At 40.2% G+C, this 22,333-nt stretch overlaps 1 protein-coding gene across 1 annotated transcript; it reads left to right on the top strand.

Annotated features, from left to right (window-relative positions):
- Nucleotides 1–639: 639 nt before the first annotated feature.
- Nucleotides 640–8,252, top strand: BMP15 (bone morphogenetic protein 15). The gene is made up of 2 exons (XM_049871863.1): nt 640–988; nt 7,393–8,252. Exons 1-2 carry the CDS (start codon nt 661–663, stop codon nt 8,250–8,252), a joined length of 1,188 nt encoding a protein of 395 aa, XP_049727820.1. The 5' UTR covers nt 640–660.
- Nucleotides 8,253–22,333: the final 14,081 nt, after the last annotated feature.

Below are 22,333 nucleotides of genomic sequence, written 5' to 3'. Positions count from 1 at the left end.
CATCTTCTTTAAGCTTGCAGCCATACTCACAGTGTTCCCATATTTTAGATCACATGGGAACTTCTTGTTGCACTTGTTAAAATTCATATTTCTGGACCTCCCCCAGAGGGTCAGTGTTTGGGTGTGGACCTGTATTCTTAACAATCACCCCAGATAGACTTGCTACAAGTGGTTAACAGACCACACTTTGGGAAATGCTACATTAGAGATATGGAAGTGAGATGGGAGCATGAGGCCCCTGGCCCTTTAAGAACTGATTAAGAAACTACCTTTAAAGCTGTGGCTTAGAGCAAGCAGGGGCTACTTTCTTTTCATCCTAGTGGATAAGGGAGCAGGTCCTGGAATGGACCACTCCTTTTATATTACCTCAGCCTTTGAATAAGTACTATCTTTTTCCCAGCTCTGGAGAGCAGAGGGTGGGGGGCAGGGAGTCATACTGCCCTGTCCCACCTGCTGTTTCTGTTTGTTTTAATGCAAAGAGACCAAGTTAGGAGACCTCCTCAGGTCCAGAAGCTCCTCCCTGAGGAAACACCATAGAGCCTACCTGCCTTTTTTGTTGCCCATCCGTTGTGGTTGTGGAGCCAGGATGCAATTACCTGCATGAGAAGAAAGGATCAGAGCTTGGGCTGGAGCCTGTTGCTGAATGCTAAGGCTTTCAAGATGGTCCTCCTCAGCATCCTTAGAACCCTTCTTCTTTGGGTACTGGTGATTTTTATGGAACACAGGGCCCAAATGGCAAGGGTAGGACAGCCCTCTATTGCTCTCCTGGCTGAGGCTCCTACCTTGCCTCTGAGTCAGGAGCTGCTAGGAGAAGCCCCTAGCAAGCAGCAGAGGAAACCACGGCTCCTAGGACATCCCCTGCGGTACATGCTGGAGTTGTACCAGCGTTCGGCTGACCAGCGGGGACACCCTAGAGAGAACCGCACCATTGGCGCCACCATGGTGAGGCTGGTGAAGCCCTTGGCCAGTGTAGCTAGGCCACTCAGAGGTGAGTTATCATGCCCCCTCCCTGCCCTGGAGGGGAGGAAAGTGGGGAAGAAGAGTATAGAGAAAAGGGAATGTGTGGGTTTACTGTCAGGCCTTATTGCCTTGTGGGCGGGGTGTTTTCTCAGGCCTGGCTTTCAGAGGATGGCTAGCTTGGGAGAAGATGGCTCCAAGCCTACTTCCCTTAACCAAAAGCAAACAAACCTGTTGCCTTCAAGTGGATTCCAACTCACACTGACCCTTTAGGGCTCCAACATTAGAAGAGATTGCATTGGGACCTACCTGAGGACTCTTTCCCAGGCCCTAGGACAACTAAGTATTGTCAGCCCCTATCTTAAGAACAACGACAAAATCTGTTGTTCATTGCATCTCTGAAAACTAGTTGAGAAATACTCGTGTATTTTCTTGTGGAGGGCTCTTTATGTGTTATTTTACTCTTTAGAAGGCAAAGAATATTGTATGCTGAGTTGGAGAAACTTACAAGGCCTCAAATAGAATAACAAGTTAATATCTAAGGGCCTATGTATCTCGCTCTGTAAGCAACTGCTATTGTATTTAACCCTTAATGACAGCTACTATCATTAGCTTTCAGGGGCAATTAGCCTGATTTTTTGAAGGTAACAAAACTGAAGCATGGAGAGGTTAAGTAAATTGCAAAGGTCACACAGATAGTGGGTGGTAGAGTTGGGATTTGAGCTCGTTTGTCTGATTCTAAAGCCTGTCCATAACTTCTCAAGTTTTAAATGAAGTATCACAATATCCTCATACACCAAACAGCTTTTCTATTTGGGATTTTGATACCAAATGTATTTTGGGATCTTTTCCTTTGTCCCTGTCATACTTGATTCTACTTTGAACACTTGCATTAGACACAGTTCTAGGACAACAGTAGACTCTTGAAGTATAGGGCTGTCTAGAGAATGTAGACAGTTATCAACTTCAAGGAACTCTTGAGAACCTTCTGAGATCAATCTGCAGCCTTCACTAATCTCAGAGATGACAACAGACAAGTCCTCCCCCCTCACCTCTTCAGTGAAACAACCAAAACTCCTCTAGCTAACCATTACTGTGAGCTAGTAAGCTCAGGCATTGTGCAAAATTCTTTATAAACATTATCTTCATTAGTACCCATGGTACTCATATGAGGTGGGAACTGTTAACATACACATTTTATAGGCAGATAAACTGAGGCTTAGAGTAACTTACCCAATGCCACACAGTCAGTAATTGGTAGAGATGGTTATCCAACTCAGGCTGTCAGCCCCAGCGCCTGTGTTCTTAATCACCATGCTGTGCTGCCTCCCCAAAAGATTTTAATTGCGCGCAGGCACCGTTTTTGGTTTAAGTATAAACCTGTTGTCATCGATTCTGACTCATAGTGACCCTACAGGATAGAGTAGAACTGTCCCATAGAGTTTCCAAGGGGGGCCTGGCAGATTCGAACTGCAGATCTTTTGGTTAGCAGCCGTAGCACTTAACCACTACACCACCAGGGTTTCCGGGTTAAGAATATAGAGGCAAATAACTGATTTCCCTGCCCTCTAGGAGCTCCCAGGATAGTAGAAGGGATAGATAATCACATAATGATGTTACAGTACCACAAAATGTTTTGAAAAAGATAAGCAATAGGGCTCCCAGGACTCTAAAGAAGAAATGGCTCACTGATTGAAACAAGGAAAGAGAAGCAGAGACTTTGTCTGAAGGTGTCATTGAGGAGGTAGTATTTGATCTGGACCTTGGGGAAGGAGTAAGACTGCATGACAGAGAAGTGCACTCCAATTTAGGAAAAAGCAATATCTTGGTTTTGGTGGAGATTCATTCAACAAATATTTATTCAGCACCTACTGAGTGCAGGCATACAAATATGTTCAAGAGAAGCAAAACCTCTACTCTTAGGGAGCATATCTTCTCATTGGTGAGACAAACACAAGTAAATACAGATTTTGGTAAGTGCTGTCAGAATGAAATGGGTTGTTGTGATAGAGTATGGGAAATAAATTCTCCCTTTACATGGGGTAGTTAGGGAAGACATTTTTGAAGAGGTGACATTTGAGCTGAAGCCTATAAGATAAGAAGCTAATTATGTGAAGAGTAGAGGGGAGCCAACTCTGGGCAGAGAACAGCAACTGCAAAGGCCCAGAGGGTAGAAACAAGTTTGTCCTACTTGAAGAAAGAAGACTACGATGGCTGGAGCCTAGTATGCATCACAGACAATGGAAGGATCTGAAGTTGACGAGAGGCAGGGCCTTGTAGGTTATGATGTGGAATCTGGATTTCATTCCTAAATGCAGCAGAAAGCCATTGATCAAGTTTTTAAAGATAGTATGAGACTAGAAAAGAGGTTGACCTAGAATTAGGTGAGTGTTATGATCTGAATGTAGGAAATACTGGTGTTTTTAGGGAGCCTAGAAAGGATGCAGAAGCAGATGACAAAAAAGCAGGGCCTGTTCTTTTCCATCAGAAGATGGCCCAGCTGAATAAAGCTTGCCTGGAGAGCCATGCCAGGATCAATCACACAGGATGTGTGAGTCAGCCCTTTCCCTGAAAATTTCTGAGCAGACCCTTCCTGGCTCTGATTCTTAGCAACCCCACCCTGCTCCAGGAAACATGTGATGTTAAGGTCTCAGAGGAAAGGGAAGTTCCTCACCAGACAGATTGCTAGAGGGCTGGGTTGGGTTCTTTTTCAGGCAGGATGGGGCAGTTGCATGGGTGGGCCTATTGGAAAGATAAGATGGGAGTGCAGAGTAAGTTGAGAAAGAAAATACAAATAACTTGTATGAATGCTGTCTATTGCCTCAAAACCTGAGGGTGTATTAAGCTTGAGTTGGAATCTGAATTTTTAAAAATATCCTGGAGCATCAAGATACTAAAGTCTCTGTATTGAACATCCAAGGCCTACTGAAGAATTCCAGGCTTGTGGATTCAGTGAAGAAAGATTCGGTGAATAGTTTATATAGTTCACCAAAATATTTAATGATAAAATGTTTGAAGAAGAGAGAAGGTTTTTTCTTGGAATGCCCGGTTTTTGGCAATGTTTGTTTGCTCTTGGGGGCACAGATGTTTTGAGCACTGTAGCCGTCCAACTCTTTGGCCACTGGGTGTCAGCATTACAGTTTGGGATAAAGCTCTTAATCACTAAGGTATGCAGCTTCTAGTAGAATTCTCAGTAAATAAAATATTCCTGTGATTCAAGACCTTGCTGAAATTGATATTTAGGGTGTTAAAAATAATCAAAACTCATGAAATTTGAACATAAGGTTTATTCTGCAGTTCTATATGCATATAGGGAGACCATCTTGATTCCAGTGAAAGCAAATGACTCAAAGCAGGACTTGGCACCTGGTCTTTCTGTTCAAACCCCTGCTGAGAATTTGCATTTCTAACAAGTTCCTGTGAAGTTATACATAAGAATCACCTGGTGATCTTGTTAAAATGTAGATTCTGATTCAGTATATCTGCAAATTCTCATCAGGGAACTTGTTAGAAATGCAAATTCTCAGCAGGGGTTTGAACTGGAAGGACCAGGTTCAAAGTCCTGGCTCAAAGGTAAGCACAAGGAGGCTTATAAAAAGAGGAGGGAGAAATACAGATCAACCATTGGCTTATCTTACCATGATTCATTGAACCCTGCCCTTCTTCTTTTACTGGGATGGACTGATATTAGGTCACAAGGTGGCCTCTGGCCCTCTACCCAGCCATATCTTTTGAAATTCAAATTTAGTAAACCTGGCTTTGAGCAGGAAAGAAAGGATTAACAACTTTGGGTGAAAGAAAAGCCACTGGCAGGATTAATTTTGGTCAGGAATTTCTTTACAGTGAATATTTTGTTTCGTGGGTATTAAAATCTTAAAATCAAAGTAAGATGCCTTATTTTCTCTTTGACAGGGGAATGGTAGTAAAATGAATGTTGTAAATGAAGAACCACTTTCAGTGAGGAATGGAAAAGGGAGAGATAAAGGGTTAAGGGGCAAATGGCATAAGAAGGAAAAGATGCTCCAGAAAAAATTTTTTAAATTGTGGCAAAAATACACATAGCAAAACATATACCAATTCAGCAATTTCTACATGTCTAATTCAGTGACACTGATTACATTCTTCAAGTTGTGCAACAATTCTCACCATCTTTTTCCAAATTATTCTACCACCATTTACTTAAACTCACTGCCCCTAAACAAAATCTCCTTTTTTCTCTCTCCCTCCCTCCCTCTCTCCTAGTAACTAACTATTAACTTTTGTTTTTTATATATTTGCTTGGAAACCCTGGTGGCGTAGTGGTTAAGTGCTACAGCTGCTAACCAAAGGGTCAGCAGTTCAAATCTGCCAGGCGCTCCTTGGAAACTCTATGGGGCAGCTCTACTCTGTCCTATAGGGTCACTATGAATCGGAATTGACTTGACGGCACTGGGTTTGGTTTTTTTGTTGTTGTTGTTATATATTTGCTTATTTTATATAAGTGAGATCATACAGTGTTTGTCCTTTTGCGCCTGATTTATTTTGCTCAGTATAATGTTTTCAGGGTTTATCCATGTTGTGGCATGCATTCCCATTGCCGTGGAGTGGATTCCAACTCATAGTGACCCTATAGGAGAGGGTAGAACTGCCCCACAGAGCAGCCGATGGATTCAAACCTTTTGGTTAGCAGCTGAGCTCTTAACCACTGTGCCACCAGGGCTCCGTGGCATGCATTAGGACTTCATTTCTCTTAATGGCTGAGTAATATTCCATTGTATGGATATACCACATTTTGTTTATCCATTAATCTGTTTATGGACATTTCAGTTGTTTCTACGTTTTGGCTACTGTGAATGGTGTTGCAATGAACATTGGGGTACAGGTTTCTGTTTGAGTTCCGGCCTTCATTTTGTCTGATTATATACCTAGGATTGGGATTGCTGGATCATATGGTAGTTCTATGTTCAACTTTTTGAGGAACCACCAAACTGTTTTCCATAGTGGCTGCACCATTTTACATTCTCATCAGCAACACGTATTTTCCATTTTTTTGATCATAGTCATTTTAACGGTGGTGCAACAATATCTCATTGTGATTTTGATTTGCAGTCTCCCTACTGGCTGATGAAGTATCCCTCCTTGCACAATGGTTAAACTCTGGACTGCTAACTGAAAGGTCTTTTGAAGGAACCCACCAGCCACTCCCTGTGGCTGTTCCTATTAAAATTATCAGGCATTTCTACTCTGTCCTATAGGATGGACTATGAATCGGAATTGACTTGATGGCATACAACAATGGCTAATAACATTGAACATCTTTTCATGTGCCTGTTGACCATTCAAATATCCTCTTTGGTGAAATAATCTGTTCAGGTCCTTTGCTCATCTATTGATTGGATTGTTTGTCTTTTTGTTAAGTCATATATGTGTTTTATGTTTTAGATATTAGACCCTTATCAGATATATGGTTCCCAAAGATTTTCTCCCAATCTGTAGGTTGTCTATTCACTTTGATAAAGTCCTTTGAACAAGAGTATTTAGTTTTTATGTGGTCTTGTTTATCTATTTTCTTTTGCTCTTTCTGCTTTTGTTGTCATATCCGAGAGCCCACAGAAGTAATTCTTAAAGTTGGTAGAATGCAGAAATGGTGCAATAGCTGTCCCAACTAAGGGTGGATAAACAAAATTATTTTTTAGGTAACTTTGTCCTGGATTTGAATTGATAACAGGCTGTAACCTCCAATATTGGACTGTTGCCTCAAAGTTGCATTTGTACAATGATGTGACCCGAGGATTCTTTTCTTAGTCCATGTATGTCTCAATGGTTCTCTTCTTAATTGGTCTCCTTTAAGATTCAGCCAATAATGTGATTATTACTCTCCCATATACACAATATATTGGAAACCCTGGTGGCGTAGTGGTTAAGAGCTATAGCTGCTAACCAAATGGTCACCAGTTCAAATCCACCAGGCGCTTCTTGGAAACCTATGGGGCAGTTCTGCCCTGTCCTATAGGGTCGTTATGAGTTGGAATCAACAGCAGCCGGTTTTTGGTTTTATATACAATATGCATATAACATAATTATGCGTTTTAGTTTTTTCTGAATCTAGCAGTGAGTGATCTAAAAATGAGACATAGTTTCTCTAAGGGAAACAGACAGGTTCAAATCCTGGTTTTACAACACAGTGGCTGTGTGTCTTTTGACACAGCTTCTGAGTCTCAATTTCCTTGTTTGGAAAATGGAGATATCTATCTCATAAACTACTGAGAATTAAAGAGCTAATGCATGTAAAGCATCTAGTGCTTTAGTAAGTGCTCAATAAATAATAGCTATTATCTTTGAGTTAATTTTCAGGCTGATCAGTTTTCAGTCCGTATTGAATAGGATTATAAAGGGAGATTCAGGCTGGGAGGTAAGAATCTAATCCCCTGCTCTTGTTTCTTCTTACTTATGCAGGCCCTTGGCATATACAGACCCTGGAGTTTCCTCTAAGACCAAACCAAGTGGCTTACCAACTAGTCAGAGCCATCGTAGTTTACCGTCATCAACTCCACCTAGCTCACGTCCACTTCTCCTGCCATGTGGAGCCCTGTGCCCAGAAAACCCTAACCAACCATTTTCCTTCTTCAGAAGGAGGTTCCTCAGAGACTTCCCTTCTTTCCAAAGCTTGGACAGAGATGGACATCACACAACATGTTCAGCAAACGTTCTGGAATCACAAAGGGCGCAGGGTCCTACAACTCCACTTTATGTGTCAGCAGCAAAAAGGTAGTGAGATTCTTGAGCTCCGGTGGCATGGGACTTCATCCATGGATGTTGCCTTCTTGTTACTTTATTTTAATGACACCAATAAAAGTGTTCAGAAGGCCATACTTCTCCCCAGAAGCCTGGAGGAGTTTATGGAAAGGGAATTATCTCTTCCATTTCGGAAATCCCGGCAAGCTGGCAGCATTGTATCTAAGGTTCCTGGCCCCTCCTGGGGATATGATGGGCCTGAACAGAACCAGTGTTCCCTCCACACTTTCCAAGTCAGCTTCCACCAGCTGGGCTGGGATCACTGGATCATTGCTCCCCATCTCTACACCCCAAACTACTGTAAGGGAGTCTGCCCTCGGGTACTACGTTACGGTCTCAATTCCCCCAATCATGCCATTATCCAGAACCTTGTCAATGAGCTGGTGAACCAGAGTGTCCCTCAACCCTCCTGTGTCCCTTATAAGTATGTTCCCATTAGCGTCCTTCTGATTGAGCCAAATGGGAGTATCTTGTACAAGGAATATGAGGATATGATTGCCCAGTCCTGCACGTGCAGGTGACAGCAAAGATACAGCTAGCTCAGGTTTCCCAAGAAACTGTAAAAGGATTAAAAATAAACAATTATCAATGTTAAAACTGCAAGTGTTCCTTTACCCAATCCATATGGTCTATTTCTTCCCCAAGTGTAGTTAAGTCTCTTCTATTTGTGAACTCTTCAGTTTTTTTTTTAATTTATTTTATTTATTTATTTATAATAACTTTTATTAAACTTCAACTGAACGTTTACAAATCCAATCAGTCTGTCACGTATAAGTTTACATACATCTCACTCCCTACTCCCACTTACTCTCCCCCTCTTGAGTCAGCCCTTTCAGTCTCTCCTTTCTTGACAATTTTGCCTGAATCCCTCTCTCTCTATCCTCCCATCCCCCCTCCAGACAAGAGTTGCCAACACAATCTCAAGTGTCCACCTGATATAATTAGCTCACTCTTCATCAGCATCTCTCTCCCACCCGCTGACCAGTCCCTTTCATGTCTGATGAGTTGTCTTCCGGGATGGTTCCTGTCCTGTGTCAACAGAAGGTCTGGGGAGCATGGCCGCCGGGATTCCTCTAGTCTCAGTCAGACCATTAAGTTTGGTCTTTTTATGAGAATTTGGGGTCTGCATCCCACTGATCTCCTGCTCCCTCAGGGGTCCTCTGCTGTGTTCCCTGTCAGGGCAGTCATCGATTGTGGCCGGGCACCACCTAGTTCTTCTGTTCTCAGGATGATGTAGGTCTCTGGTTCATGTGGCCCTTTCTCTCTCTTGGGCTCTTAGTTGTGTGGCCTTGGTGTTCTTCATTTTCCTTTGCTCCAGGTGGGTTGAGACCAATTGCTGCATCTTAGATGGCCGCTTGTTAGCATTTAAGACCCCAGACGCCACATTTCAAAGTGGGATGCAGAATGATTTCATAATAGAATTATTTTGCCAATTGACTTAGAAGTCCCCGCAAACCATGTTCCCCAGACCCGCGCCCCTGCTCCGCTGACCTTTGAAGCATTCATTTTATCCCGGAAACTTCTTTGCTTTTGGTCCAGTCCAATTGAGCTGACCTTCCATGTATTGAGTGTTGTCTTTCCCTTCACCTAAAGCAGTTCTTATCTACTGATTAATCAATAAAAAACCCTCTCCCACCCTCCCTCCCTCCCCCCCTCGTAACCACAAAAGTATGTGTTCTTCTCAGGTTTACTATTTCTCAAGATCTTACAATAGTGGTCTTATACAATATTTGTCCTTTTGCCTCTGACTCATTTCGCTCAGCATAATGCCTTCCAGGTTCCTCCATGTTATGAAATGTTTCACAGATTCGTCACTGTTCTTTATCGATGCGTAGTATTCCATTGTGTGAATATACCACAATTTATTTACCCATTCATCCGTTGATGGACACCTTGGTTGCTTCCAACTTTTTGCTATTGTAAACAGAGCTGCAATAAACATGGGTGTGCATATATCTGTTTGTATGAAGGCTCTTGTATCTCTAGGGTATATTCCTAGGAGTGGGATTTCTGGGTTGTATGGTAGTTCTATTTCTAACTGTTTAAGATAACGCCAGATAGATTTCCAAAGTGGTTGTACCATTTTACATTCCCACCAGCAGTGTATGAGAGTTCCAATCTCTCCGCAGCCTCTCCAACATTTATTATTTTGTGTTTTTTGGATTAATGCCAGCCTTGCTGGTGTGAGATGGAATCTCATCGTAGTTTTAATTTGCATTTCTCTAATGGCTAATGATCGAGAGCATTTTCTCATGTATCTGTTGGCTGCCTGAATATCTTCTTTAGTGAAATGTGTGTTCATATCCTTTGCCCACTTCTTGATTGGGTTGTTTGTCTTTTTGTGGTTGAGTTTTGACAGAATCATGTAGATTTTAGAGATCAGGCGCTGGTCGGAGATGTCATAGCTGAAAATTCTTTCCCAATCTGTAGGTGGTCTTTTTACTCTTTTGGTGAAGTCTTTAGATGAGCATGGGTGTTTGATTTTTAGGAGCTCCCAGTTATCGGGTTTCTCTTCATCATTTTTGGTAATGTTTTGTATTCTGTTTATACCTTGTATTAGGGCTCCTAGGGTTGTCCCAATTTTTTCTTCCATGATCTTTATCGTTTTAGTCTTTATGTTTAGGTCTTTGATCCACTTGGAGTTAGTTTTTGTGCATGGTGTGAGGTATGGGTCCTGTTTCATTTTTTTGCAAATGGATATCCAGTTATGCCAGCACCATTTGTTAAAAAGGCTATCTTTTCCCCAGTTAATTGACACTGGTCCTTTGTCAAATATCAGCTGCTCATATGTGGATGGATCTATGTCTGGGTTCTCAATTCTGTTCCATTGGTCTATGTGTCTGTTGTTGTACCAATACCAGGCTGTTTTGACTGCTGTGGCTGTATAATAGGTTCTGAAGTCAGGTAAGGTGAGGCCTCCCACTTTCTTCTTCTTTTTCAGTAGTGCTTTGCTTATCCGGGGCTTCTTTCCCTTCCATATGAAATTGGTGATTTGTTTCTCTATCCCCTTAAAATATGACATTGGAATTTGGATCGGAAGTGCGTTAAATGTATAGATGGCTTTTGGTAGAATAGACATTTTTACTATGTTAAGTTTTCCTATCCATGAGCAAGGTATGTTTTTCCACTTAAGTATGTCCTTTTGAATTTCTTGTAGTAGAGCTTTGTAGTTTTCTTTGTATGGGTCTTTTACATCTTTGGTAAGATTTATTCCTAAGTATCTTATCTTCTTGGGGGCTACTGTGAATGGTATTGATTTGGTTATTTCCTCTTCGGTGTTCTTTTTGTTGATGTAGAGGAATCCAAGTGATTTTTGTATGTTTATTTTATAACCTGAGACTCTGCCAAACTCTTCTATTAGTTTCAGTAGTTTTCTGGAGGATTCCTTAGGGTTTTTTGTGTATATAATCATGTCATCTGCAAATAGTGATAACTTTACTTCTTCCTTGCCAATCCGGATACCTTTTATTTCTTTGTCTAGCCTAATTGCCCTGGCTAAGACTTCCAACACGATGTTGAATAAGAGCGGTGATAAAGGGCATCCTTGTCTGGTTCCCGTTCTCAAGGGAAATGCTTTCAGGTTCTCTCCATTTAGGGTGATATTGGCTGTTGGCTTTGCATAGATGCCCTTTATTATGTTGAGGAATTTTCCTTCAATTCCTATTTTGGTGAGAGTTTTTATCATGAATGGGTGTTGGACTTTGTCAAATGCCTTTTCTGCATCAATTGATAAGATCATGTGGTTTTTGTCTTTTGTTTTATTTATGTGATGGATTACATTAATGGTTTTTCTGATATTAAACCAGCCTTGCATACCTGGTATAAATCCCACTTGATCAGGGTGAATTATTTTTTTGATGTGTTGTTGGATTCTATTGGCTAGAATTTTGTTGAGGATTTTTGCATCAATGTTCATGAGGGATATAGGTCTATAATTTTCTTTTTTTGTAATGTCTTTACCTGGTTTTGGTATCAGGGAGATGGTGGCTTCATAGAATGAGTTGGGTAGTATTCCGTCATTTTCTATGCTTTGGAATACCTTTAGTAGTAGTAGTGTTAACTCTTCTCTGAAAGTTTGGTAGAACTCTGCAGTGAAGCCGTCTGGGCCAGGGCTTTTTTTTGTTGGGAGTTTTTTGATTACCGTTTCAATCTCTTTTTTTGTTATGGGTCTATTTAGTTGTTCTACTTCTGAATGTGTTAGTTTAGGTAGGTAGTGTTTTTCCAGGAATTCATCCATTTCTTCTAGGTTTGCAAATTTGTTAGAGTACAATTTTTCATAATAATCTGAAATGATTCTTTTAATTTCATTTGGTTCTGTTGTGATGTGGTCCTTCTCGTTTCTTATTCGGGTTATTTGTTTCCTTTCCTGTATTTCTTTAGTCAGTCTAGCCAATGGTTTATCAATTTTGTTAATTTTTTCAAAGAACCAGCTTTTGGCTTTGTTAATTCTTTCGATTGTTTTTCTGTTCTCTAATTCATTTAGTTCAGCTCTAATTTTTATTATTTGTTTTCTTCTGGTGCCTGATGGATTCTTTTGTTGCTCAGTTTCTATTTGTTCAAGTTGTAGGGACAGTTCTCTGATTTTGGCTCTTTCTTCTTTTTGTATGTGTGCATTTATTGATATAAATTGGCCTCTGAGCACTGCTTTTGCTGTGTCCCAGAGGTTTTGATAGGAAGTATTTTCATTCTCGTTGCTTTCTATGAATTTCCTTATTCCCTCCTTGATGTCTTCTATAACCCAGTCTTTTTTGAGGAGGGTATTGTTCATTTTCCAAGTATTTGATTTCTTTTCCCTAGTTTTTCTGTTATTGATCTCTAGTTTTATTGCCTTGTGGTCTGAGAAGATGCTTTGTAATATTTCGATGTTTTGGACTCTGCAAAGGTTTGTTTTATGACCTAATATGTGGTCTATTCTAGAGAATGTTCCATGTGCGCTAGAAAAAAAAGTATATTTTGCAGCAGTTGGGTGGAGAGTTCTGTATAAGTCAATGAGGTCAAGTTGGTTGATTGTTGTAATTAGATCTTCCGTGTCTCTGTTGAGCTTCTTACTGGAGGTCCTGTCCTTCTCCGAAAGTGGTGTGTTGAAGTCTCCTACTCTAATTGTGGAGGTATCTATCTCGCTTTTCAATTCTGTTAAAATTTGATTTATGTATCTTGCAGCCCTGTCATTGGGTGCGTAAATATTTAATATGGTTATGTCTTCCTGATCAATTGTCCCTTTTATCATTATATAGTGTCCTTCTTTATCCTTTGTGGTGGATTTAAGTCTAAAGTCTATTTTGTCAGAAATTAATATTGCTACTCCTCTTCTTTTTTGCTTATTGTTTGCTTGATATACTTTTTTCCATCCTTTGAGTTTTAGTTTGTTTGTGTCTCTAAGTCTAAGGTGTGTCTCTTGTAGGCAGCATATAGATGGATCGTGTTTCTTTATCCAGTCTGTGACTCTCTGTCTCTTTATTGGTGCATTTAGTCCATTTACATTCAGGGTAATTATAGATAAATAAGTGTTTAGTGTTGTCATTTTGATGCCTTTTTATGTGTGTTGTTGACAATTTCATTTTTCCACATACTTTTTTGTGCTGAGGCGTTTTTCTTAGTAAATTGTGAGATCCTCATTTTCATAGTGCTTGACTTTATGTTAGTTGAGTCGTTACGTTTTTCTTGGTTTTTATCTTGAGTTATAGAGTTGTTATACCTTTTTGTGGTTACCTTATTATTTACCCCTATTTTTCTAAGTAAAAACCTAACTTGTGTTGTTCTATATCGCCTTGTATCACTCTCCATATGGCAGTTCAATGTCTCCTGTATTTAGTCCCTCTTTTTGATTATTGTGATCTTTTACCTATTGACTTCCATGATTCCCTGTTATGTGTATTTTTATATATATTTTTTAATTAATCTTAATTTGTTTGTTTTTGTGATTTCCCTATTTGAGTTGATATCAGGACGTTCTGTTTTGTGACCTTGTGTTGTGCTGATATCTGATATTATTGGTTCTCTGACCAAACAATATCCTTTAGTATTTCTTGTAGCTTTGGTTTGGTTTTTGCAAATTCTCTAAACTTGTGTTTGTCTGTAAATATCTTAATTTCGCCTTCATATTTGAGAGAGAGTTTTGCTGGATATATGATCCTTGGCTGGCAGTTTTTCTCCTTCAGTGTTCTGTATATGTCGTCCCATTCCCTTCTTGCCTGCATGGTTTCTGCTGAGTAGTCTGAACTTATTCTTATTGATTCTCCCTTGAAGGAAACCTTTCTTTTCTCCCTGGCTGCTTTAAAAATTTTCTGTTTATCTTTGGTTTTGGTGAGTTTGATGATAATATGTCTTGGTGTTTTTCTTTTTGGATCAATCTTAAATGGGGTTCGATGAGCATCTTGGATAGATATCCTTTCGTCTTTCATGATGTCAGGGAAGTTTTGTGTCAGGAGTTCTTCAACTATTTTCTCTGTGTTTTCTGTCCCCCCTCCCTGTTCTGGGACTCCAATCACCTGCAGGTTATCCTTCTGGATAGAGTCCCACATGATTCTCAGGGTTTCTTCATTTTTTTAAATTCTTTTATCCGATTTTTTTTCAGCTATGTTGGTGTTGATTCCCTGGTCCTCCAGATGTCCCAGTCTGCATTCTAATTGCTCGTGTCTGCTCCTCTGACTTCCTAGTGCGTTGTCTAATTCTGTTATTTTATTGTTAATCTTTTGGATTTCTACATGTTGTCTCTCTATGGATTCTTGCAACTTGTTAATTTTTCCAGTATGTTCTTGAATAATCTTTTTGAGTTCTTCAACAGTTTTATCAGTGTGTTCCTTGGCTTTTTCTGCAGTTATCCTAATTTCATTTGTGATATCATTGAGCATTCTGTAAATTAGTTTTTTATATTCTGTATCTGATAATTCCAAGATTGTATCTTCATTTGGGAAAGGTTTTGATTCTTTTGTTTGGGGGGTTGGAGAAGCTGTCACGGTCTGCTGCTTTAAGTGGTTTGATATGGATTGTTGTCTCCGAGCCATCACTGGGAAACTAGTTTTTCCAGAAAATCCGCTAAAAAAAAAATGCAGCCAGATCCCTATCAGAGTTCTCCCTCTGGCTCAGGCTATTCAGATGTTAATGAAGCCGCCTGGGGAGGGTGGGGGAGGGAACAGAGAGATAGGAGAGTAGCACCTCAGAATATAGCCAGAGTTGCTTGTCTTGCTTGGAATGACTATTATATCTGAGATTCCCGCGGGCGCGTCGCCTATGTGTGCTGGCTGTGTGGAGATTGCCCCCGGGGGGTCTGGCCCGCTGGAGTCACGGTCAGATCCTCCGCTTCCAGCCCCACGCCCAGCGTCAAGGCTCCCCTACTGGGACGGTGCACTCTCGACTCCAAAATCAGTCGCTGCCTCCCGGGGACTTCTCGTCCCTCCAGCGGCGTGGCCATGCCGCCCCCGAGAACCAGTTGAGCCTCCTCCCGGGGTTAGTTCAGATGGGTGGAGCAGGTCCCAGTGCTTGTGCCGTGACTAAGTGTCCCGGCTGGGACGCTGTTCTCCCCGCTCCAATACCAGTCGCTGCCTCCCGGGGACTTCTCCTACCGGCTGCGTCCCACGCTGCCCGCGCGACCCGGCTGGTCCCCTTCCCGGGGTTAGTTCAGGGGGGTGGAGCAACTCTCCGTGTTTATGGCGTACCTGCGTCCAGTCCAAATCCCTGCGGGACGGTTCCCCGGCTCGGATGCTGCTCTTTCTGCTCCAAGACCAGTCACTGCCTCCCGGGGACTTCTCCTACCGGCTGCGTCCCACGCCACCCGCGGAACCGGCTGGTCCCCCTCCCGGGGTTAGTTCAGGAGGGTGGAGTAGGTCTCTGTGCTTGTGCCGTACCTGACTGGTACGCTGGCTCCAGGCTCTGGAAACAATCGCTGCTTCCCCGTATTAGTTCGTTCTCCGTCTCTAAATCTGTGTTTGCTGTTCAGGGTTCGTAGATTGTTATGTATGTGATCGATTCACTTGTTTTTCCGTGTCTTTGTTGTAAGAGGGATCCGAGGTAGCGTCTGCCTAGTCCGCCATCTTGGCTCCGCCCCCTCTGAACTCTTCAGTTTATAAAAACTGTTCTGATACCAAACTCCCAGCATGGATCAGTACTTTTTGACCACTGATCAGAGTCCTTAATGACTTGCTTAAGATGTTCTTTTGGAGAAGCTCTCTATTTTCTTGTCTCCTTTATTTTGACTTTGTCAAAAGTCACTAGTCTATGGTGGTAAAACGTTGGGAATTATCTCACCAAGGCCTGGGAAAGGTAGAGTCTTCCTAGTGTCCGTTTTATTAGGGTCTTAAAAGATTTTGTGTGAAGAAAGCAGCTTGGAATTTTATACTCCTTTCCTCCCTTGTCTTCTATATCCTAGAAATTAGTACCTAATCTGAAAGACTGCTGTCTTCTGTTTTTGAATTGCCCTCTAAATTAAAACTTTTCTCACAGGGCCTAGAAAATTTTTAGCTAACAGCCTCCATAGAAATCTCTTGAGAGCAACAGAAGGAAGGAAATCTTTTTCTAAGCTATTAAGGCTTTTCTCAGCCTCAGAACCTGGGAATGGTACTTGAGATTCTTTTCTACACAAGGATGAGAACAGCAATGCTTAGTAAGGCCAAGAGGGAAATTTGAGTATGGAGTTGTCTGAGATAGCAGGAGCTTCAAAACCATCTGCATCTGTGGTGAAGAGGAAACGGTTGTCATTGCTGATTAAGATTATGTATGCAGGGTCATTTTAAACTATATGGAGTGTCAGATTTTACAGGATATTTTCTTGTTTTATATAAAACTTAAACCTCTGTTAATTATGTCACAGAAAAATTTCCCTGGTGGCTCAGAGATTAGAAATTGGCCTGAATGGGGGTGGAGGTAAAGTGCTACAGCTAGGAAGCTTGAAGGGCTGTGGGAGGAGTTTATGTAGCATGCTAAGGCCTGGGGCAGACTTCACTTTGGGCTTTCCTGCTTCACTTGTTCAACTCAGATCTGGGCATGGGTCTCTGGAGGGAGATGGGCTTGCTCTCTTAGGGAAGCATGGCATTCTACCTTGAACTGAACGACGCTTGCAGTTTGACTCCTTTCTACTCATGCTGGGCTGTGTTGTAAATAAATCACTTTGTTGTGAAAAAGAATCTTGAATGTTTTGGGAGTTGGAGGAGTGGATGGGAGGAATTTATTTCCTCTGGTGCCTTTAGCTATGATACTAGAGAATAGGCCAAGAGCCCAATGGTAAGGGCCAGAGCTAGAGGCTTCTCAGAAGTCCTGCTCTCTAAAGGCTCACTAGCAGGCAGCACTGCTAGCGATCAGTCCTCACTTAAGGGCTTCTCTGAGGAAGCCCAGTGAGCCTTTTCCCCTGCCCCTGTCTCTTGATTGGTCTTACATTCTCAGGAAGATGGGGTTGATTTAGGCTGGGTTCATGTGTTTGTCAAAAGTAAATCCATATCTTTCTTCCTGTCTGTCCTAAATGAACTCATCTCACCACTCACTTCTCAACAATTGGTTCCAGATAAGCCGAATAGCTTTCAAGTGTGTTAAATACAAAAATTTTATCCATCTGAGGAGATATTTCTTAACACCCATTTTCTTATCTACCTTCTTTACTGTATCTTCAAGAATCAGCTCAGACATGTCTCTTCATCTTGCCAAGCCTCCCATAACACCCCAGAATCAGGTGGGTGCCCCTCCTCTTTGTTTACATAATACTATGTTTAACATACCCTAGTGTAACAGTCTTTTTGTAAAAAGATGGAGCTCCTTTTGAGAGTGTCAACTGTGTCTCACTCATTTCTGTATTATCAGAGCCTGGCAAATAGTAGGTCCCTGATGAATACAAACACAAGATGGTATTTTTTGTGAGGGATGCATTTCTCACAAATATTTAATTACTTACATATTTCATAATTTTCCATTTAGATAAATGTAATATAAGATATACTTTGCACATGAGATTATTAAATTTTGTTCTTCCTCATGGGTTATACTTTGTACCACCTCTTGGGGCTCACTGGGACTTGAGTTTAGTTATACGTCTAAAAGCAAAAATAAGTGGTGAGGGTGGGTCCTGGGGACATATGGCAATGTCTTGCAAAGCATCTGCCTCAGATGATACCTCAGGCAAAGACTCCTCAGAACTAGGTTAATCTCATTAGTTGGGGTTGGGAGTGCTGATTTTACTGGCAAAGGTAATTTAGCAGACAAAGCTGGAGTAATCTCTTTAGATGGGGGTGGAAGGAATGATTCTACTATTAAGGGTGATTCAACAGAATTTAGGGGCTGAATGTCCCCCTCTTCATATCTTCCAACATGTCCCCATCTCAATTTCAGGATCCAGCCAAGTTGACACAGAACATTAACTATCACAATTAGTATAACCACTCTTGTTCTCTTTTGGGTACTGATAGCATGGTACATTCTTTTTTTTTTCATTATTTTCAGCCTATTTGTGTCTTTGAATCTAAAATGTGTCTCTTGTAGGCAACATATGGTTGGACCATTTTTTATCCATTCTGCTAAGCTCTGCCTTTTGATTTGGATGTTTATCTTAATTTAACATAATTACTGAAAAGATGGGCTATACATCTTCCATTTTGCAATTTGTTTTCAATGTCTTACATCTTTCGTTCTCCCTTTCCTCCATTACTACCTTCTTTTGTGTTAAATATTTTCTAGTGTAAATTTTAATTTCTTTTACTATATCTTTTTATTTTCTTAGTTGTTTCACTGGGAATTAAATTTAACACCTGTAATTTATAACTAATTCAGATTGGAGCCCTGGTGGCGAAGTGATTAAGCATTTGGCTGCTAGCCAAAAGGTCGGCAGTTCAAATCCACCAGCTGCTCCCTGGAAGCCCTATGCGCCATTCTACTCTGTCGTATAGGATCACTGAGTCAGAATTGACTCGACAGCAACAGTATAACTCAGACTGATACTAAATTAATTTAAATACTATACAAAATTTTGCTCCTATATGCCTCTCTTCACTTTCCCCTTTTTGTGCTATTGTTTTTGCACAAATTACATCTTTATACTTTATAAGCTCATCAACAGTTTTATAATTATTGGTTTATGTAATTGTCATAAGATAGAAGAAGAGTTACAAATAAAAAATACATTTACACTGTTTTTTATATTTATCAGGAAACCCTGGTGGTGTAGTGGTTAAGTGTCACGGCTGCTAACCAAAGCGTCGGCAGTTCGAATCTGCCAGGCGCTCCTTGGAAATTCCATGGGGCAGTTCTACTCTGTCCTATAGGGTCGCTATGAGTCGGAATCAACTCGATGGCACTGGGTTTGGTTTATATTTATCAATACAGTTATCTTTACTGGTACTTTTTATTTCTTCATATGGGTTATAGTTACTCTCTATTGTCTTTTCATTTCTGCATGAAGGATTCCTTTAGTATTTCTTTAGGGCAGATTTGCTAGTGATAAATTCTCCCGTTTTTCTTTGTCTGGAAATGTCTTAATTTTTCCTTTGTTTTTGAGTGTTAGCCTTGCTTGATGTAGAATTCATGGTTTAGTCTTTTTCCTTTAATGGTCTTAATATGTAATTTCACCATTTTCTAAAAAAAAAAACTAGCCGCCATTATTTCTGAGGAGAAGAAAGGTGTTGATCTTACTGAGGATCTCTTGTACATGATGAGCCACTTCTGTTTTGCTGCCTTCAAGATTCTCTTTCTCTTTTGAAAGTCTGATTATGATATGTCACAGTGTGGCTGTCTTTTAGTTTATCCTACTTGGAGTTCATTGAACTTCTTGTATGTGTAGATTAAGGTCATTTAATGTTTTTTTAAAACAAATTTGGAAAGTATTTGGACATTATGTTTTCCCAAATATTCTTTCTGCCTCTTTTTCTCTCTCCCCTCCTTCTGGGACTGTCATTACAAATATATTGGTATGCTTGATAGTGTCCCACAGGTAACTGAGTCTCTTAAATTTTATACCATCCCTTTTCTTTCTGTTCTGGCAACTGGATAAATTTAATGGACCAATCTACTCTGTCACACAAGGTCACTGAGTCAAAAATGGCTCAACAGCACCTACCAACAACATCTTCAAGTATATTGATTATTTTTCCGCCAGCTCAAATCTTTTGTTGAGCCTCTCTAGTGATTTTTTCATTTTAGTTATTGTGCTTTTCGATATTAGAATTCCTATTTGGTACCTCTTTATAATTTCTATTCTTTATTGCTATTCTCTATTTGATGAGACATCATTTTCAAACTTTCCTTTAATTCTTATTTTTATTGTGTTTTTGGTGAAAGTTTACACAGCAAACTAGGTTGCCATTTAACAATTTCTACACAAATTGTTGAGGGACATCAGTTACATTTCTCACAATGTGCCAACATTCTCATTATTTCAATTCTGTGTTTTCCTTTTATTTCCAGTACTCTAGTTACACTGCTTTCACCTTCTCACACTTGCTTTAGGGTAACTGTTGACTGTTTGGTCTCATATAGATGATTTTTTTTAAGGAGTGCAGTACTCAGGGGTGATATCCTTCATCTTATGAGCCAATCTGTTCTTTGGCTAAAATTCTTTAATTCTTTAGATGTGGTTTCCTTTAACTCTTTGAACGTATTTATAATGCAAAAAAAACAAAAACAAACCAACACCTATCGAGTTGATTCTGACTCATAGAGACCCTATAAGACAGAGTAGAACTGCCCCATATGGTTTCCAAGGCTGTAATCTTTCTTTACCGAAGCAGACTGCCACAGCTTTCTGCCACGGGTGGCTGTGGGTTCAAACTGCCAGGGTTTCCATTAGCAGCCAAGTGCTTAACCACTGTACCACCAGGGCTCCCTCATATTTATAATAAAAAAAAAGTTGGTTTAAATTGTCTAGTAAGTCCAGTGTCTGTGTTTCTCAGGGACTGCTTCTACTGACTGAATTCTTTCCTCTGTATATGCCACACTTTCACATTTCCTTGCATGTCTTATTTTTTTATTGTTGAAAATTGGAAATTTTATATAATGTGGTAACTCTCGGAATTAGATCCTCCTCTCCCCATTGTTTTTCACTGCTGCTATTTCTTGCTGTTCTTGTTGCTGTTTGTTTGGTGACTTTCCTGGACTAATTCTGTAAAGTTGGTAATTCTCTGTCATACATGGCCACTGAAGTCTCCACTCACTTAGCTTACTAGTCAGCTAATGATTAGACAGAAAATTCTTTTATTTCTTCCTTACCAATTTCGATTCCCTTTATTTCTTTATCTAGCCTAATTGCTCTGGCTAGGACCCCCAGCACAATGTTGAATATGAGTGATGATAAAGGTCATCCTTGTCTGGTTCCTGTTCTCAAGGGGAATGCTTTCAGAATCTCTCCCTTTAGGATGATGTTGGCTGTTGGCTTTGTATAAATGCCTTTTATTATGTTGAGGAATTTCCTTTCTGTCCCTATTTTGCTGACAGTTTTTATCATGAATGGGTGTTGAACTTTGCCAAATGCCTTTTCTGCATCAATTGATAAGATCCTGTGATTGTTCTCTTTTTTGTTTATGTGATGGATTACATTGATTGTTTTTCTAATGTTGAACTATCCCTGCATATCTGGTATGAATCCCACTTTGGTCATGGTGAATTTTTTTTTGATATGTTGTTAAATACTATTGGCTAGAATTTTCTTGAAGATTTTTGCATCTATGTTCATGAGGGATGTAGCCCTGTAATTCTTTTGTGTGTGTGTGTGTGTGGTGTCTTTACCTGGTTTTGGTATCAGAGATATGCTGGCTTCATAGAATGAGTTTGGGAGTATTCCATCCTTTTCTATGCTCTAAAATACCTTTAGTAGTAGTGGTGTTAACTCTTCTCTGAAGGTTTGGTAGAACTCTCCAGTGAAGCCATCCAGGCCAGGGCTTTTGTTGCGGGGTGGGGAGCTTTTTAATTAGCTTTTCAATTCCTTCTTTTGTTATGGGTTTCTTTAGTTGTTCTACCTCTGTTTGTGTTAGTTTACGTAGGCAGTATGTTTCTAGAAATTCGTTCATTTCCTCTAGGTTTTCAAATTTGTTACAGTACAATTTTTCATAGAAACCTCATATGACTCTTAATTTCATTTGAGTCTGTTGTGATATCACCCATCTTATTTCTTATTTGGGTTATTTGCTTCCTCCCCTGTTTTTCTTTTGTCAGTTTGGCCAATGGTTTATCAATTTTGTTGATCTTTTCAAAGAACCAACTTTTGGTCTTGTTGACTCTTTCAATTGTTTTTCTAGTCTCTTTTTTTATTTCATTTAATCCTGCTCTAATTTTTATTATTTGCTTTCTTCTGATGCCTGTGGGTTTCTTTCGCTGCTCTTTTTATTTGTTCAAGTTGTAAGGATAATTCTTTGATTTTAGCCCTTTCTTCTTTTTGAATGTGTACATATACTGCTATGAATTGACCTCTGAGCACAGCTTTAGCTGTGTCCCACAGTTCTGATAGGAAGCGTTTTCATTCTCATTAGATTCTATGAATTTCTTTATTCTGTCCTTAATTTCTTCTGTAACCCAGTAATTTTTGATCAAGCTGTTGTTCAGTTTCCATGTGTTTGATTGCTTTTCCCTGCTTTTTCTGTTATTGATTTCTACTTTTATGGCTTTATGGTCAGAGAAGATGCTTTGTAATATTTCA

This window comes from Elephas maximus, chromosome X (assembly GCF_024166365.1).
Source record: "Elephas maximus indicus isolate mEleMax1 chromosome X, mEleMax1 primary haplotype, whole genome shotgun sequence".
NCBI classification, from domain to species: Eukaryota; Metazoa; Chordata; class Mammalia; order Proboscidea; family Elephantidae; genus Elephas; species Elephas maximus.
Note: the sequence above shows the minus strand (reverse complement) of the source record. Positions and strands in the feature narration are given on the sequence as shown.

What these genes read in the sequence shown, in the direction of transcription:
- BMP15 (XM_049871863.1), top strand. Translation starts at nt 661, where the DNA reads ATGGTCCTCCTCAGCATCCTTAGAACCCTTCTTCTTTGGGTACTGGTG. An exon ending in TGTAGCTAGGCCACTCAGAG is followed by an intron (nt 989 to 7,392) that starts GTGAGTTATCAT and finishes TTACTTATGCAG; the next exon opens with GCCCTTGGCATATACAGACC.